Genomic DNA, 18,860 nt, shown 5'->3' on the forward strand with positions numbered 1-18,860 from the left:
ACCACTGACATTGCACAGTGGAACTGTGTGTGAATTCTCAGAGATGTTGAATTTGGGCAGTTTTAGCACAAGAATACAAGCAGGATTTTAAGATCTGTGTTATGTCTGGGCTGTAGTGAAATTCAGGTTTTCAAAACAAATTCCATAACTCACTTGCCATGAAAAAGTATGCCTTAGGATACGTAGTAGACAAAATGTGAGCAATATATTTGATAGTCTGGGAAAGTGCAAAACGTACCTCTGAGACATACAGGAGATCAAACAAGCATGCTGTTGGTACTGCCTCTCAAGCCCAGAGTTCTGCATTATTTATATGAAGAGAAGCAGCTCCAAGATGAGAAAGTGAAAGAGTCTGACACCATCATCAGCAACTTAGACATTTGTCTAGGGTCCAGGATCAACCATCAGTCAGAGCAGTCTGTTCTGGAATTGTGATTTACCAGCTTCATGTTTCATGGCTAACCTACGCTAACAGTAGCTATGCTGAGGTTTTACTGATTGATTAGTGGGAAAATTAATCTAGCTGTTCATCTGAACTAATTATGGATTCTACAAGGATACTTAATGATACATTGCAGTCTCCCTCTTTCTTCCCTTCTCACCATCTACTAACCACATCTAAGCACACAATAAATAACCTGTTACTCTTTATATTAGGAGATAAGGTGGACTTCATTGTCTCTTCTTTATTATCTTCTCTTCCCTACAGAGGAACCAGCTTTTATTTCTTACAATCTCACCAGGGTTTATCTATTTAAACTTAGAAGTTAAAATGAGCTAACATCTTTTAGTGGGAGCTCCCTAATGGCAAGAAGAGAAAAAAGGAATTAATCCAGAGCTTTCTTAGAAACAATGATATTACTGTTTTGAGCAGAAGCATTTGGCACAAAATGAAGCCGTGAGTTAAAGAAATTTTCTGGAGAACAGAAAGGTTGTCATAAGCATACTGGACTGAATTTCAAAAACAAAAGAAAGAAATTACCAGAAGGATTGAAATAGAGAAAATGGCACAAAAGACAGGCTGTGAACTTGAGATCTAATTAAAATTTGTCATAAGTTGAACCTTATGAGTTGTAAAAAGTAAGACAAGAACTAGGTGAGTACATGAATCAGAAAGTTGTAATGAGCATTCTCTGGAAAAGATGAAACTGATTCTAGTTTCTGATTGTTATATCCAAACAAAATAAGGAAGCATACAAGGGACTAATACTCAGCTGGACTGTGACATACAGTTCTCTTTGCTTACGTTCAATGAGACCACAGAAAATCATCATGAAATATCCTATCAAGAGAATGAGTATGAGAAGAGTCCAAAGTCCTTAAATATTATAATATCAAAACAAGAAAGACAAGAGGAGTGGATTTCTGCCCTACATAGCTTGAAGACAGTAGACGGGTAACTTGTCTCTCGAACACATTTAGATTTTAGATTAAAAGAAAACTTACAGTACTTGGTGCAGAAAATTCTAGAGCAAGCTTTCACTGGAAATACTTGGAGTAAGAAACATAATTAACTTCAAGGTGGAACTTACCAAACTACCAAAAGGTTATGCAGTCAGGTTGCCAATAAAAGCTGAGAGCAGAAGGTCTGCCACTGCTCTCCCTCTGTCAGACTAAGTAGCACCTTATGTGCTTGTTTTTTTCTGTACACCCAGGAGTACTGGTGGAGGGAGGAAGAATCTGTCCAAGAAGTGGAAGTGCTAAGTTCTGTAACAAATTATATATGCTATGTTTCAGCTTGCTGCTGGTCACATTCCTGCAGTACTGAGTGTATTAACAGTTTAGCTGGAATCCTGTCATGTAGTCCACCAGGTGCTTTTATAAACCAACACTTCAAAAGTGGTGAAAAAAATCTATTTATCTATCAGTCACTCAGTAGCACAAATGTGAGACAAGATATGTTATTCAACATGTTCTTTTCAGATCTATCCTTTTTCTTGGAGGTGCTGAATTCTTGCAAGTCATATGGAAGTTATGCTAGTGATCCGCACTTGTCAAAGAGTAACTGCTTCTCCAGAGCCAAGTTATGACATCAGTGGCACCTGCCAAAATTTATAGCACAGATCAAATGTGGCATTCAGAGTGTGTACCCTGTAACTGTCTGGTCATTCCTCGTGGTGTGTTGCAGACTTCATAAAATGAGATTGTGGGTTTGGGTTTTTCCCCTTGCCTTTAAGCTAATTCATAATAGTAGATGTCATCACTCCCAAATAAAAATGAGTGACGGATGAATAGATTTCATCAGTTATTCCTGGCAGTTGGAGTTCTCTTGAAAAGGGGAACCCAGGGGTAAAACTGACATGAATCAGTAATCACTCAAGAAAACCATACTTTGACAGAAGAGGAAGCTACTATACAATCAAAGTAAGCATTTATATTCTTGTATTTTGGCCAAATTAAGATTTTCTCTTCCTGTCTTGATTATCTACCAGCCTAGATATACATGGGTATACATTAATTTTATGTTTTGTTAAATCATGTGAATTTGAATAATGCTTTCTTCTTGTTCCCTCCATGACTTGGAATTCTATATGTTTCAGTATACCTTTATGAAAATTATTCTGATCCTATGTGATTTATAATACATAAGAGGTATCTGTCCACTGTTTCATTTTACTCTAATCATAATTTCAGTTATTAAGCTATTATTTGTTACTTACTTTTTTGGTATTGCTAGAACTTCTGTATTATACACACCTCAAGTGAAAGGAAAACCACCAAAAAAAGGAACATGAAAGTGGATACTCATGAAAATTATGCATTCTATACATTTAATTTAAAACTTTTCAGAGCTTTAAACTTTTTAATAATTTTTTTTACAGAGCACTATTAATGGGCTTTGAACTGTACTGTAGTAGATATCTAATGCTGGAAAACATTCCATGCTTAGGCAAACAAACCCTGATGAAGGGCAAAAGGAATAGGATATTAATTAGTGTCCTGACAAAGATAAACCAGCTCATGGTCATGATATGACCCAAGGGACTGAGTCTAGTTAATCTTTCCATTGTTTACAATGGTCACCAAAAAACCTCTGAAGTGATTGTGGAAATTCTTCCAGGAACATGCTTGTGTTCCATATTAGAATTGTCTGACTCATCAAATTCATTGAAAGAGGTAAAATTAGACTTATCTCAAACTTTTAGAAAGGAAATATTTTTAAATTATATATTTATATATACATATTAAAAATATCATTCTTGTTAAAGTCTTTGTCCTTCAGCAAAAATTTTAGAAATAAATTTTGGAAACATTAAAATATTGTTTTACATTACTGGTTAAAATATTTTCCAATAAGGAAAAATACATAGGGTGATTTTCTTTTTTTTTTGCTAGCCTAACCAATTATTCTTTCAATTATGCATAATTCAGACTAAAAATCACATTGGTATTTTTCTCCAAATATGTTCAACTAACAATTTTACTGAATTTATTGAAATACTTCTCACTAAAAAGTAAAAGAAGAAATATTTTGCCTACAATTGTGTCTGTACAGAACACTGAATTTTTAAGACCATGGCTAGCTTAAGACACACGTTAAATAGAAAGATTGTAAAAAGGTAGAAAATGCTTCCTAGGACTTTAGAAAATATTTTCTTCTCCTGCTTGTTTATTTCACTTAAAGGTAACTCAAAATAATAATTTTGTTCAAAACATCAAGAGCCATTTCTGACTCTTAAAATTTCTCCAGAAAGAGTCCAAAGTAGAAGTTATGAAGTGTGCAGAAGAGAAATTACTTGCATTGAATATTTTTTAAAACTCCTTTTTGTACCTCAGCAGAGGTAGATTGAGATTACAATAATTCAAACTATGCAGACCAGGCAGGGGCTAAGACCAGAGCTTTTTGAAACCTACTAATTTAACACCTTACCAAAGCACACTCAGATGAAGATCAGATTAAATGAGAGGAGGTTGTATTGCTGGATGTTTCTATGCCGGTTTTGTGCCAGTGAACAAAATTGTGAGTATAATTTACAGCTAGAAGCAAAATTTCCTCCCCCTTGTATGGGATAGATCTGTAGAGGGAAAACTGTTCTTCATTCACACTTCAAACCTCCTTTAAATTGGCTCTGGCACATGACCTCTCAAGGAGAAGCAGAGGGCCAGGTATCAACCTCTTCACTCTTGCGATCAGGGAGAGGACTCAAGAAAATGGCTTGGGGAGGTTTAGGTTGGATTATCAAGTAAAGGCTCTTCATGCAGAGGGTGTTTGGGCACTGGAACAGGATCCCCAGGGAAGTGGTCACAGCCTGACAGACTTCAAGAAACATTTGGACAATGCTCTCGAGCACATGGTGTGACTCCTGGGGATGGTGCTGTGCTGGGCCAGGAGCTGGACTCAATGTGCACCCCTTCCAATTCAGCATGTTCTGTGACTCTAAGATTTTGCAAGTTTAAAACAATGTATTATATGTAGGTGCTATCTGTATTTCATGAGTGATTTCCTGTCTTACAGATTGCTTCATGGCCCTCTGATTTATGGTTTGATTATAAATGTAGGAGATTTTTCTTTTACGATGGCATTAATTTTGTTTTAACAATTACTTGTTCTTTTGGACATTCTCCATAAATTAATAATATGTTAGCATATAAATTAATTTCTGTAAATTATGGATGCTGTAAAGACTCTTTTGTACACTCTTAGATGTTCTTGACAGTTGAGGCTCAGAGCTACCAAATGCATAAGCCACTTTAACCAAGATCTAATTTCACCCTTTTTTAAGTGTTGTTTTATCAGCTTGACTCTCTAAAAAAGCAGTGAGCTATACTTCATATGGGCAGGTATGACTGCAGAACCCATATAATCATACTTCCTCCCTAACTATCTTAGTTGAAGATTTAATAAAGGACTCCATCTTGAACCAATCTTATGCACATTTTAGTAACCCTTCATAGATAATATATTTCAGAAAGTTTTATAGCATAAATTTTCAGTTCATAAATGATACTTACAATCCTTGATTCAAGTCTTCTGTATGAATAATTTTAAGTGAATAGAAGTGCATGCTCTTGGTTATTTTACATTCATATCAATGGATAAACATGGATAAACATGTTAAAACAACCTTCCATTAGGTGTCAGAAAGACACCTCCCTGACTTTTCTTTAATATTTCTGGAATGATGAACCTATTTTCTTTACTCACATTCCACCCACACAAAACTGGTCAAGTGACTGTAAGAAAGTGTATTTCTTATTTACAGGGAGAACCTAATTGTTCTACTTGTTACTGAGCCCTGAATTGTCTGGGTGAAGGAATCAAGGACAACTTTGATGGCATTAAGTCCAGGTGTCAGTGTAAATCCACTGTATGTTATTGGGACGCCTGTAAAAGAAAAACTCACACATTAACAAAACATGTTATGTAGAGCAATAATAAGGGGGTTTTTTTTTGTATGTTTGTTTTTTTATACAAAGGGTTACTCAGAAATCCAAACTAAGCTCCTAAGGAGAATCTTTCAATTAGAAAAAAGAAAAGGAGATATTACAGTGCTTGAACCCTAGTGTCTACACATAGATGTCGTAATGCCAGGCTCAAAAATAGGATGCTTTCACACATCATACCATGAAAGAGGTTGGCCAGCAATGTAGACAGTACAGTCTTCAAAAGTTTTACATTAAGAATCTGCCTTAGCAAGGACCACAGTAATTCCACGTGAAATATTAACTGTCACTGACATTCCTAGGAACTAATACCAAATGTTCTTGACTTGCAAAAAGTCACAAAGACCTAGCAGACTAAAACTTGCAGAAGTACCTCCATCTTTTGGGCACCTCTGAGATCACAGCATGTTCTTTTGAGTGGAGCAGCCAAATCTTAAAGCAGTCAAAACCCTCATGCACCCCCTCAAAATCTAATCAGTTTAATTTCAGATAAAGGCCGAAGACCCTCTTTGTACCATTTGGAGAACATCAACTAGAAGTTTTAATAATCATAAAAATTTAATCTCTAATTAAAGGTTAATGTGTTATGGCAGATTCTTATATGAGGCAAAGTATAATAGGGTTTGGAGGGCACATTGATTCAGTTTGTCAGCAACTTGCACTTGGCTTCTGAGGCAATGGGATAATTATCTGTGGAGTGTCAAGTGGGCAGCTGCTAGTGTTAGAAGAGCCTCTAAATGGTGTGAAGACCCGTGTGACCTGCTGATCCAGGAATGATGAAATAATCAGATTCCATCACTCGCTGTAACAAGCTATTACCAGAGCATTTATTTTAACACTGCTCAAGGCCTATGGAATTAGGACAAAGATAGGGCATGTTCCAGTGCATCCGTGATATGCATATTTTTTTGCAAGATGAAGCCTTAAATAAAAGTATAATTTTGGGGCCTCAGAGTGAGACAATATATTATTAAGATTACCCATATTCCTGTTTAGACCACATTCATTGCCAAACACAACACGTTTAGCAAGAGGTGTTAGTAGAACTGCTGTACCCACACCAATGCAACAATTCCTATCACACTATGCTACGTCTACAGCATCCCCAGTCCACATCAAAGGAAGTACTAGAAATATGCTGTTTGCCTCAGAGAAAAATACCTGGTTGTTTTGGTGATACTGCAGGTTTTGCTGACCTTGTTCTGAAGAGGATGAATTTTCTAATCATACAATGTACTCCATCACACAGGAAGTTATATTACATGATCTAATCAGTTCATGCTTATCACTCCAGTTCAGCTGTGCTGGTCTTTAAGCAACTGGACTTCTCAACAGAAAAATAATGTATATCAAAGAGGTTTTTCTTTTTGTTAAGTAGTTTTTCCATTCCAGCCAGACTTGGCACCAGGTTTGGCAAAATTATTTGTTATTACTGATCTTTTTAAAAAATTGATTCATGAAAACTGTGACAAATCTAAAATACTCTATTTAGAAGATGCCTAGAACCTACTTATGCATCCTTTTAATGTGCCAGGAATTTCAAATACTCTATTTGATAGCAACCTTTCAGAAATATGCCTTAATTGTGTTACATCTGACTTTCTTTTCCTTTTACTCTGATCTTTCACATTACAGCATTGTACAAAGCAAAAGTTTCCTCCAAAAGATTGGCCTACATTAGCAGAGTCTTTGTTGTATTTATCAAGAATAGCTCCTAAAGTGTGAAATCATCTAGGAAGTACATTCACAAATATGTATCAGGGTGTATGATGCATTTATTCATCACCATTACAGAGTAGAGTGTTGGCAAAAGTATCTAATGACAGCAGAATATAGATAAACGCAAGGAAGGAAAGGGATTTATTTCATAGCAACCCTCAAATTAAGTGCTGATCTAGTCATAGAAAACTCTGGAGTTAAGGTTTTTGGGGGTTTTTCTTTCTTGTATCCTCCACTTCCTGGTGGGGCTTAGTGGAGGAGACTGATTCAGGAAATAGGCAACAGAACTTAACATTTCAATGTACCGTTACAATCTGATAACCAACAAAATATGGTAATATCAGCAAGGACATCAGACATGATGAGAATTTTAATGTTTAAATAACATGCATTTAGCAAGGACAAATTCACCTGTTTTCTGTCATTTTTATAATTTATTGGAACCAATCCCCGTATTTTAACGAGCTCTACTTTTAACACTATTTAAGACTGAATTTTGATAAAATATAGAACAAGACCATAACAAGCTCCCCAGAGCTTTGCACTCTATGTGTTTCAATTCAGATTCATAACACCCTTGCATATTTTGTGCATGACATCATTTGGAGTAGCAAAAGGAATAATTTAGGAGCAATGCATTTTCCTGAGATAAAACATCAATGATCTGTTTTAAGAATATGGGAGATAGAAAATAGAAAAGTTCTTCACATCTAATCTGAAGTCCGGTGACAGTGGCACTATATTTGAAAGCATTTTCCACAAATTCTTCTAAAATTACTTAAAATCTCACACATATTGACGCATCCACAATATTTCAGTGAACTGTGTCATGCACAGCTATTACTCGGTAGCAAAAATATAGTTATGCCATTCAGCTGTCACCCAAGGCCTGTTTCAATGCCTTATATTTTGGTTCAAGGCAGACTAAGCACCAGTTACCTATTCTTTTCAGGTGACATACTTTATTTTAATAGTGCTTCCTGAGAATGAAATTTCAAGGGGCTAAGTAACACAGTATCTGCCTCAGGTCAGGCTTTTGACTGCTCTGACCTCCAAATTGCTTTTCAGAAAATGAGCAAGCATACGAATTTTAGATGCCACAGGACGGGTGGTCATGATGCGGAAGAGCTGAAGAACTTCTGGGAAAAGGTCATCCAAGAGCAAACTAAGCAACAAGAAGCTGAAGTGTCTAGGCTAAGCAAAAGTGCCCTGAACAAGTAAGTGGTATTTTTTCTTTTCCACAAGACAGCAAGGCATATCATCACGTGTTTTCAAATAAGGTAACCTGTTATTGTACTGCTTTATTCATAGCACAGATTGTGTTCTGGATCTTTGGCACTTTTTCTCTCACAGCTGCTTGTCTCATATTACCATGGCTCTTCTGCATGGAAACTCAGACACCCCTCACCCCTAAACCTCATGAGCATTCTTCAAAGGCCTTGGAGCATAGCCATGAAAAAATAAAGCACTTTGGAATTATGGCTTGTGACAGCCAGAAAATAGCAGGAATTTTACCTAGAACTAGTACAGCTACACAAATAAACAAAATAGTATTACATTAAAGGGACAACCACCCACCTAATCTGTAGAATAAAAAACCCGTGGCACCTTTGTCATGGTTAACAGCCCTTCACATCATATAAACCCAAAGGTAAAATCTACACAATGAGATTTTCCCATTTAATGGAAAGTGTTGCTGTTTTGGGGGTTTGTTTTTAGTTTTGTTTGGGGGTGTTGGTGTATTTACAAAGCAGTATAAGACAGGGATTGCCTAGAGAAAACTATATAGCTGTATTGTGGTGCAGATACTCTGCACAAGTGTGGTGGACTGCTTCAAATATTTGTTCAACTTGTGGCAATTCAGAACTTTTAACTAGGGTCTCCTGCACACTAAGTGAATAATCCCATAACTACTAATGGACAGAAAGAGAGGACAATAAATACCATGTCTCATGTGGTTTCCTTTTGTGCTTTCCTCCTGAAATTCACAAAGGTTTTCCTGCATAAACTTTTCTCAAAACTGGGACACTCACATAAACTAATTTGACTTCAGCAGATTGGAAGGTCTGCTAAAGGGCTGTTCCTTGGAAAAATATTCTAGGTACTTTGACCTCAGTGCCCAAGAAGGAAGTACTGTCACCATTTAGACACTTGGAAACCAAGATCTGGGCAGGTTTTGTGTCCCAGGAAAATTAGATGTGGACAATCCTGCTTCCAGTATCCTACTCCAGCAAGTCAGGAGTATTCTCAAATCCCAATTACAAAATTCCTGGAGAAAAAACATATATGATAAAATCCAGGAAAATGGTCAGCTTCACTGGAAACATTTATCACCCTAGATCACAAAAGACTACCATGAGAAGACAGTACAAACAAAACGCAATTTGTGGTTAAGATAACATTTTTGACTTCACAAAGTTGAAAATGTTAAAAGCTTTTATAGGCTCTTCTCTGAAGAGAAAAAAAAGAAATGCAGTGAAAGAACCTTGAATATGTGTTAACTTGAATATGTGTTAACAGTTATCTTAACTGACCCATCACAACTGAAACAGACCCAAGCAAGTTCCTTCAAAGTCACTCACCCAGTCAAAGCCCAAATTATTCACAAAGTGTTCTATAATTTGAAAAAAAGTGATACTTTCAGGAGGTAATAGACACTTTCATTACAAAACATACATCTCCACTACCTCATGTAAGAGGCTCTCGGGAGAATGACATGGTTTTATATAAAGGCAAGTGTTCCCTTTATGACATGTATGACACTGATGAGAAAAACCAGTGGCAAATTTTTCCACCTCAAAATTTTTTTGCACTTCTTTCTTGAGGCTTATCTATATGCATAAAAGAATATTGAAGACTAGGTTTAAAACACAATATAAAACCAAACTCAGAATCTAAGTGAACACAAGCACCCATGTAGAAGAGCTACTCCTGAGTTACTCTCAAATGAAATCATAGGCTGCTGTACTTTTCACCACACCAAAAGTAATTTAAAACCCCATCTATTCTGTGATGCTTTTGGCATTACCATATAGTAACTAATCTTATAAAATTGCTGGATCAGGTGCTTCATAACATTTCCTTCAGAAAAAAACCCAGCCAGCAATATCTTGCAGTGGTCCCTAGAGATTTTCTCTTCTGTTTTTACCATACTAGTGTCTTGAAGCTATGTGGGTCCTCTTGCATGTGGCATCAATTCCTTTCATTAAACACGTGCAAGGTCTGCAGAGTTGCTTTTGTTTTCTTTTTTTACCCAGGAGGACTTACTTTAAGTTCAGCCTGCTGTTGTCCACAGCATTTTACAGTGGGGTTGGGGGGAAAACTGTATTTTTTAATTTACACATTGAATGACCTTACTGCATAGGCAGTACTCCTGTGTGGCTTTGAGAATACCCCAGAGGAAAAACCAGAGTTCTTCACAGTGACAGTATTTCAGCAGTTGTTTGACTCATTTGGAATCCAGCAATGTCAACCACTGATAGTATCAGCACTATCCTTTTCTCCCCTGCATTCCCAATCTAGCAAGCTAGAGGGATGTGTAATTGGTAAATAAATACAGGACAAGTGCTCTGGTGATGAAAGAGAGGAAAGCTTCGACCCTGCTGAAAAGCCCTGGATACATTTGAAGGATTTGGCTCAATAACTGCTAAGCACTTGTGCTCTCTTTGCAGACTTCGCCAGGAATGGACTCTGCGGCTGGAAGGTCGAGTAAGGCAGGTCCAGGCACACATGAAAACACGGGAAGAACAAGTGACGCCACTCTCTATCGAGGCTCTTCCCTCACCAGATAAAACTGTTGCTTAAAGTTACTGTGCAGACACAGCAAGCCCTGGGCCCAATTCTGACCTTCTGCATGTGCCTGTAAACCAGCAGTTACACTGCTGAACAACCAAAAGATCAGATTCTGCCCGTTTTCCAAACTATTTACTAGAGCTACTATTAAAGTACTATTAAAATTCAGTGCAAGAATAATGCCACAGGGGGAAAATAAGCACAAAGGGATAGACGAGAAGCAGACAACTCTAATTTTTCATGATAGATTATTACTGTGATGTACCAGGATTCTCTTATGTAACTGCATTTCCAAGTGACAACAACTCACAGCTAGGAAAGAGGGTGGCTTGCTTAATAGGAATAATACATTCAGACAGCTGCATGCAAAATTACACATTTCCATTTACACAGCTCACAGAGTCTGGCTTAATGCAGACGTAAGATGCACTGTCTGTCTTGATCAGCCACAGCAGAGGGAGATAAGGATTAGCCTGATCAGCCTGATTAGCTGGCCAGGAGGAGAAACAAATTCTTTAATGGAATGAGGGAAAAAAAAAAAAAAAAAAAAAAAGAAAGAACTTTTCTGATCAATATATAAGAACATTTGCAGATCTTAATAATTAAATCAACAGAAAATTTTGCTTTGACTTTCTTGGGCCATGTAAGAAAAAGGCTACTGAGCCAGTAGTCTTTATTATGAGCCAGTCTGACAAACGTTAGAGTAGTAAGAGCAAGTCAGTGTGAGAGTTTGAAGTAGAAGGCAGTGAATCATAACAGCACAGAAATGCTTTGCAAAGTATCACTTGCCATACCTGACATGCACTAATCCAAACAATTCCTGCATCTTCTCTTGGGTTAGGTGAAACAAAACGCAGAGTAATAACAGTGTTCCCTATTTACCTATATGTCTGTGTATCTAAATACTAATCTTTTGGATTAAAGCACTTATTTGTTTTCTCTTCAAATAATCTTTGGTACACAAGAGAAGACTCATAAGTCTAAGGAGCTGTTTTTCTCTAACTAGAGACAGAAATTTACTCTGAATCTATATTTATACTAAAGAAGTAGTTAGGAATACATTTGATATATTTCAAAACAGAAGAAAAATTAAACCATTTTGACCTCACAGAAATGCTTTTTTAAAATCCTTTTAAAACAATATTTAATTAAAACACAAAGTTTTACTGAATGTTCTCACTTTCACAAAGTGAAAATCTGACACAGAAAAAAATAAGCTGTCACAAAAAATGTTATTCCACGAAGGATTAAAACAAATAAAAACTTATAAAATGTTGTTCTGTTATTGAAAACTGAAGGGATCAATTTCTTTTCATAAAAACTGACACAAAAAACATGTAATTGTTTCTTTCAGTGGCCATTTTCCATAAGAAAAGCAATACTGAAAAAATAATAAAGTTGTAGCTGCTTTTGCCCTGCAAGACTGGTGTTTCTCTTTTGCATCCACTTATTTCCCATTATAGGAAATTATTCTCCCATTATAGAGACTACTATTCTCTAAAAAGTTCTTTCTGTAACTCAGTATCATGGTTTGGGCCAGGACAGAGTTAACTTTTCACAGTAGCTGTGACATATTGGAACCTAGAGCTCCATGGCCATGTGTGGGACTTATTCTATACCCCCCATGCCATCTCTGGGACTAGGAAGTCCAGGATGCTTTTGGGAATAAGGTTGGAGTAGCTTGGGGTGGGGAACAGTCATGTGGAGAAGTCATCAGCCATTTTTCATTGTCTTGGGGTTGGGCACACAGGTCAGTAATTTTTGCATGTACATCACCCTCTCTTTGAGTACTTTTGTTATTAGTATTGTTTTCCTATCTCATTACTGCTTCCAGTAAATTGTCCTTATCCCAAGACACAGTCTCTGCCTTTCATCTGACACCAGATGCTTGTCTGGTTTTCTTTTTAGTGGAAGTACTAAATTGAGGAATATCATTCCTAAAATAAGACACCTAAGCTAAACTTCTTCTTTGGTGAGGTAGATCAAGCACAACCTCAGCTAGCTGCCACTTAAGCAAAAAACTGGACTAGTTTGCTTTACTGTAGCCATCACTAAAGGACGCATACATGGACTATTGAAATGCAGAAGTGTCAGATTCTCCACTTCTGAAAACCAGATCTATTAGCTTTGTTAGCTTAAACACTGATTTATGGTACTGTAATGCCACCTGCATCAGTGCAGCTTATCCCTACTCCGTATCAACATGACAAGAGAAGATCCAAGAGAAGCTGGCTCAATAAGAATTTATTGTTCTTTTACACTTAATGTCAATGTTTTTATTTATTAGGAACACTTTTAGGACACTCTTTCTGATTGTTTATGAAGTTATGTTAGATAAGAAAAGGACTACACAAGCAGACGTAATTCACAAAAAGCAAATTTCAGCACTTCCCAAAAACTACCTTAGCTCTCTGAGGAGTAGGTTTTCTATAAGGAGCTCTGAGGGCATATAGAGACAGATGAAATCACTTCTACTACAAGCAATTGGCATCATATTAGCTACACACCTAAGGAGTGTTGCAGGCATTGTTTAAGTTCACAAATGCATGGAACCTATTTCAGTTGTGACTGGATTTCTGATGCAGCAAATATTGTGCATATCACAAGCGTGAAAAAACAAAATGTTCTCACACTTAACAAAAAACATCTCTTTTTGCATTGCTCAAGTGCATATGCATTGGTCATGGTTACCTATTCTAGCACACATTTTACATGATAGCTGTAACCTGACACCCCCATGTTGATCATCAGGTGTTTCTGTTCCCAGATGCAGGTGTTCATCCAATTTTCACTGCTACTTGCACATACAACCAGACTGACAGGTATCAGGTACTAGAAATAATGAAGTCACATGCTGCTTGCAAATTGCAAAGCTGAAGGCAGACAGGAAGGTCACAGATAATGTTTCATCATTTTGCTTTTTTCACTGAATTGGTGTCATTCAAGCCTGAACTTAGACATTTCATACATTACTGAAAATGTTTACTCTGGCTGTCAATAAAAAAAACACAAACAAAAGTCAGTTCAAGTTGAATCGTCATATTTTAAAAAACTATCTCATTCATATACATGGCCACCATTTATAAAATAGGATATTTAGTGAGCAAAATCTGTTAGGAGAGTAGGCCATTTCAACAAATACTGCATTTTTAACTCCTGTGTGTCTAGTTCCTCCATCTTTCCAATGGGTGCAAAAAAAAATTAGATTACAGTAACTATATTAAGAAAGTTGGGCTACTTATTTGAGAAGAGAAACTAATTGCCCAGATTTTTTTCCTTAAGGTTTATTAATTTGCCTAATAGAAAATGAACTGAATGAATATTGAATATAATGACTTGAATAATAATCTGCATAATCAGTACCACCCTGACCCTAGACTATCAAGACATTACCATGTCTTTCATCAGCACATAAACCCATAAACCAGCCCTGGCACTTGCCTAAGTCAGCAAACAACTAATTTTGTACAGGATAGGTCAGTGGCTGGTATTTTGGTCATGGGACTTTAACTTTATGATATATGATGCAATAGGTGTAGATCATGCACTTAAGCTGGCATACTGATGTCAGCTGTAGAGCACCCACTTGGCATGCCCAGATTTATGTGTATGGCAGACATGGTGAGCACAATCTATACCCATTCATACTGTTGCTTTTTAAGTGCTGTCTGATCCAGGAACCAGTGACTAATGCCTGAGAAAGAGCAGTTTGCTTTCTTAAACTGACTCTGAGCTGTGGCCAGTTGTTGAAGTTTGGCTTACTTAAATCAAGGCAGTCTAAAGGGTGACTGTAAACCATGTTAATCTGCAGTCTGACTTCATTTGGACACCATGGTAAAGCACTCACACAATCAGTTTTAGGCAGGATGCAGCAACTCAACACCTGTCAGCTGCTCTACTTGAATTTGCACTTAAATTCAGAGCAGGAGAGACATTTTTTAAGCTAAACCCGTGACTGTCTGCATGTACCACATATTGGTTTGGAGCTAATTTAATGCAGGAAAACCAGATTTCTTTCTGAGGAACCAAAACCAGACCAAAAGCTGCTTTCCAAGAGCACATGAAAGGACCTTAGCCTCTAAGGATCTGAGACAAGTACTGTTTCTTCAGACAGTTTTGAGACACCTGTATAATGGGGATATTTGGTCTAACTAACCAAATTAAATTGAGTCTGATGTAGCCCCTGAACCATGCATAGTCTAATGTGGGGATGTCAGCAGCAGATGCTTTGTTCTACTGAGATCCTTGATAATGTGTTCAGTCACCTGCTAATGTAGACAAGTATAACCCAACCAAAACAATATAGATGGGATCAAAGCACAATAATACGTTTCATATAGATCTAAAGGTGGAGCTCAGCTGAGCTCAGGAATGATAATTTAATTAGCCATGTAGATATGCTAGCATGCACAACTAAGCACAGTTCGGTCAATTCACCCACTGGATCTGCATGTGATGGAACAGAGCCTCCCTACACGAAACTCAGAATAGATCTGGCTTCTGAAACTGTAAAACAGTATGTATGGTTCATTTCTACAGTTAAATGATAGTGATAGGAGGATAATTACCAACTTTGTAGACCAAATGTTCCTACTAATTACAAACTGCCTGTGTCCTGAGGGATGCTGTTCTCTACATTGCTTAATAAACAGCACTTAACTGCACCATAGTGTGAATAAGGAATAGTAAATCACATAAAAATACTCCTGGATTGAAAAAGGCATCTCTAGATAAACAAGAATGAACCAGAGAGTATCTCTAGAAAGTCTTCTATTTCCTGAGAACATTTCCATTTGTGAATTTAGCATTACTATATTATTTCTTACCAAGAACAGGATCTATCCATAATGTTATACTTCTAAGACAAAACTGAATGCAAAAATTCAACAGTCAAGACAGACAATTCAAAACTCTACTTATTACTCCCAATTCTTTCAGATGTCTGTATTTATCTGTGTGTTATTTAGTGGCCAGTGTTTTAACATATTTCAAGCTACAATAGATAGAAAGAAGGGAAAATTCAAGGTCCAAAAATGACAGGCTGACAAACAGACTGAAAAAGGATTATACTATCAGGGAAGCCAGACTTAACAGTGGGGGATCATGTGCTACCTCCATAATTAGCTCTACGTAACTCAAACACCATCCCTTAAATGAACTAATATCCTACTAGCATCTAATGGAACGTGAGAGACTGCTAGTAGGCAGTGCCAGTGTTCAGACTCAATGACATGACTTCAGTGGTTCATAATCAGGGTCACTGGTTTTTTCCACAGCAAACAGCAGCAGCATCAAGGAGAGCTACAGTATTAATAAAAAAATCATCTAACAAGAATCAAAGGGGCAGAAAAAAATCCAGTAGCAAATCTGAATGGTATTATATTTGATTTATCTATTTGGCCAATTCTTAAAAAATAGTCCCTTTGAGTTAGATTTCCTCTATGACTGTAGTACATGCACAACATGAATATTGGTGCCATTTGATCAGAACTTTGACTTCACAATGCATGTCGATGATTCAGCCATAAGGAACAACTCAAAAAATTGAATTAATACTGAAAAGTTCTTGCTTCTATTAGATTCGGTTCCTCAATCAAAGGAATCGAATCTGTAAAATACTGATACCAAAAGCTTAGTCTGTATTGTCTCTTCACAAATAGGCAGAAGAAAATTATGTTTTCAAATAGAGTTTGCTATAGCTAATGCTATTTTTCTCCCTCTGATGCGCTATTCCATTTAACAACTGCATTATTTTTGTTGAGGGTTTGAGGTTGCAGTACTATGCAGGCTATGAATCTAATTAGGCAAGGAAAACATAACATTACTAGGGTGGTTGGCAGTGTTAATTCTGAAAAACTTTTTGAGAAATTACCTATGTTTGTCCTGATGTCTTTTTTTTTTGTTATTGTTTTCCTAGCATGATGGTGATTCCACTGCAGCTTCTCTTAGGGGAACTTTTTCTCTAAGATTTTTATTGGTGTTTTTATGAATCCTAGTAAATGAACAAATCGACACAATTGTTCATTTTTATATGTAAAAAGTTTCAAATAACAATGTTGTCTCATTAATGACTAGTTCTCATTTCAGCAGAGTTTCTGTTATAGTTCAATTAATGATCAAGTGCTAATTAATGAAACAATACTTTCCAGCTTTTGGATAGCACTTGGATTTACTGATTTTGTTGATACTGCCTCAGCCATTAAATATGTATTTGTAATAATAAGACTAACAGTCACTGAAAATAAGCCCTACAAGCAATAAGGGCCATCTAATCTAAAATATCAGAAACAGCAGTTATTATCCACCATCTCAAATGAACACTTAATAACCTGGAACTAAATCCCTTCAGGCTCCATTTATGATATGTACACACTTCTGCTACAGTAATGAAAAATATTCCATTTTCCCAGAACTAATGACCCTTCTATTATATGTACTAGAGGACTGTGGAATGAGTCTATCAACAAACTAACAGAGTGCACACATTTTTGAAAAATTTTATGCCTAAATCACAGGCAAATTTCAGTGCTTCCAACTTATAAAAAGCCCCTTTGGAGCCATTTCAATCTTCTGTAGCATGTGTTTGGTGAAGACAATTTCTGTACATGTTTGTTTATTTTAATTTTGGTTACCTTTGACCACTACAGTTAATGCGGAGCAATACCTAGAAGTAATTAATATGTAACACTTCACTATGTTCAGACAGAATACTATTGTCCTGTGGGATGTTTTATTGCTTTAGTTGGTGGATGCAGTTAAAAATATCCCTTTATCTTATTATATGGGTTTTATTTTTATTACAGGGCACCTTTGAAGAAAATCTCAAAGTAGGTTCAGACATATCTTACAGCTTTACTGAAGAGATTTTGACAGTACTCCGTTAATGTATCACTACAGAGGTTAAGGATGCAGAAAATAAGTATACCTTGAACTACTTCAGCTGCTATATTTATAGTTTAACTTGCCACTGCTTTTACATACTCTGGAATCACCAGGGAACACAGCCAGTCCTGACAATAAGACTAACGTTTCTCCCAGCGAGCTAGTTTTAAAAAATACAGTGCTGACTAGCGCAAATACTGCTAGATTTGAGCTATTGTTTTCAACAAAAGTCAGAAAATTTGAGCAGCTCCACTGCCTAGTTCCATCTGTGCTATCTTTTCTTTAAGGTATTTCTTATTTGCAAATGCTGGCACTTCACTTTTAAAGGCTGCCATTCAAGTCTAAATTCTTCTGGCTGACAGTCATCAACTAGCCTTAAGAAAATCTGGTATTTATGCTGGCAAGTAGGCAACAAGACTGCACAGGTAGGCTGGAGGACTTATGAACAGAGGAGTATGGGGGTTTTTATGTTGCCAAGAAACAAAATCAAAATTGGAATTGGGAAAAATATGGCATTCTAGCATGAATTCTAGTCAACTCTACTGAATTCTAGCCAGGCTTCAGGAGCGTTTTTCTGGTCTGGCATGTCATTTCTACCTGTCCCTGTTCTCCAAGCTGTATCTCCTAGGCTGCAGAGCAATTCCTGACTTGCACGTGTATATATTTCCTAACAAGAAAATTCTACTTGGAAGATTGGATTCAGAAAATTATTTTTTAATCACTAGAAACATATAGAAATAAAAGTAATCAATAATGCTTTTTGATACACCAAATTACTCCAGATTAACATGTTGATTAAAATGTAAACCAAATTAAACACATACATGGGAATATTGCCTGCAGGAAACAGTTTTTCTGGTAGCAGCATTAAATCAGTTATAAATGAAACAATGAAAGCCTACCACATAGGGGACTGGAATAAAGCTAAAGATAAGGTTTTTGATTCCAAAGAGAAGTACATGCAGACATACCATCTTAAATGCTTCAGCAATTCTAATCTCAGTTTTAGGAACATGTCAGTTTCTAACACCCCACGTCAACACAGTGAGCATACTCTATCCCCTGGTGTCTTAATATTTGGT

At 36.7% G+C, this 18,860-nt stretch overlaps 1 protein-coding gene across 1 annotated transcript; it reads left to right on the forward strand.

The window, feature by feature from the left end:
• Nucleotides 1-2,292: 2,292 nt before the first annotated feature.
• LOC131573624 (protein FAM240B-like) lies at nt 2,293-11,295 on the forward strand. The gene is made up of 3 exons (XM_058827761.1): nt 2,293-2,364; nt 8,173-8,321; nt 10,776-11,295. Exons 2-3 carry the CDS (start codon nt 8,176-8,178, stop codon nt 10,906-10,908), a joined length of 279 nt encoding a protein of 92 aa, XP_058683744.1. The 5' UTR covers nt 2,293-2,364; nt 8,173-8,175; the 3' UTR covers nt 10,909-11,295.
• The last annotated feature ends 7,565 nt before the right edge of the window (nt 11,296-18,860 follow it).

The sequence above is a fragment of the Poecile atricapillus genome, chromosome Z, assembly GCF_030490865.1.
Source record: "Poecile atricapillus isolate bPoeAtr1 chromosome Z, bPoeAtr1.hap1, whole genome shotgun sequence".
Lineage (NCBI taxonomy): Eukaryota > Metazoa > Chordata > Aves > Passeriformes > Paridae > Poecile > Poecile atricapillus.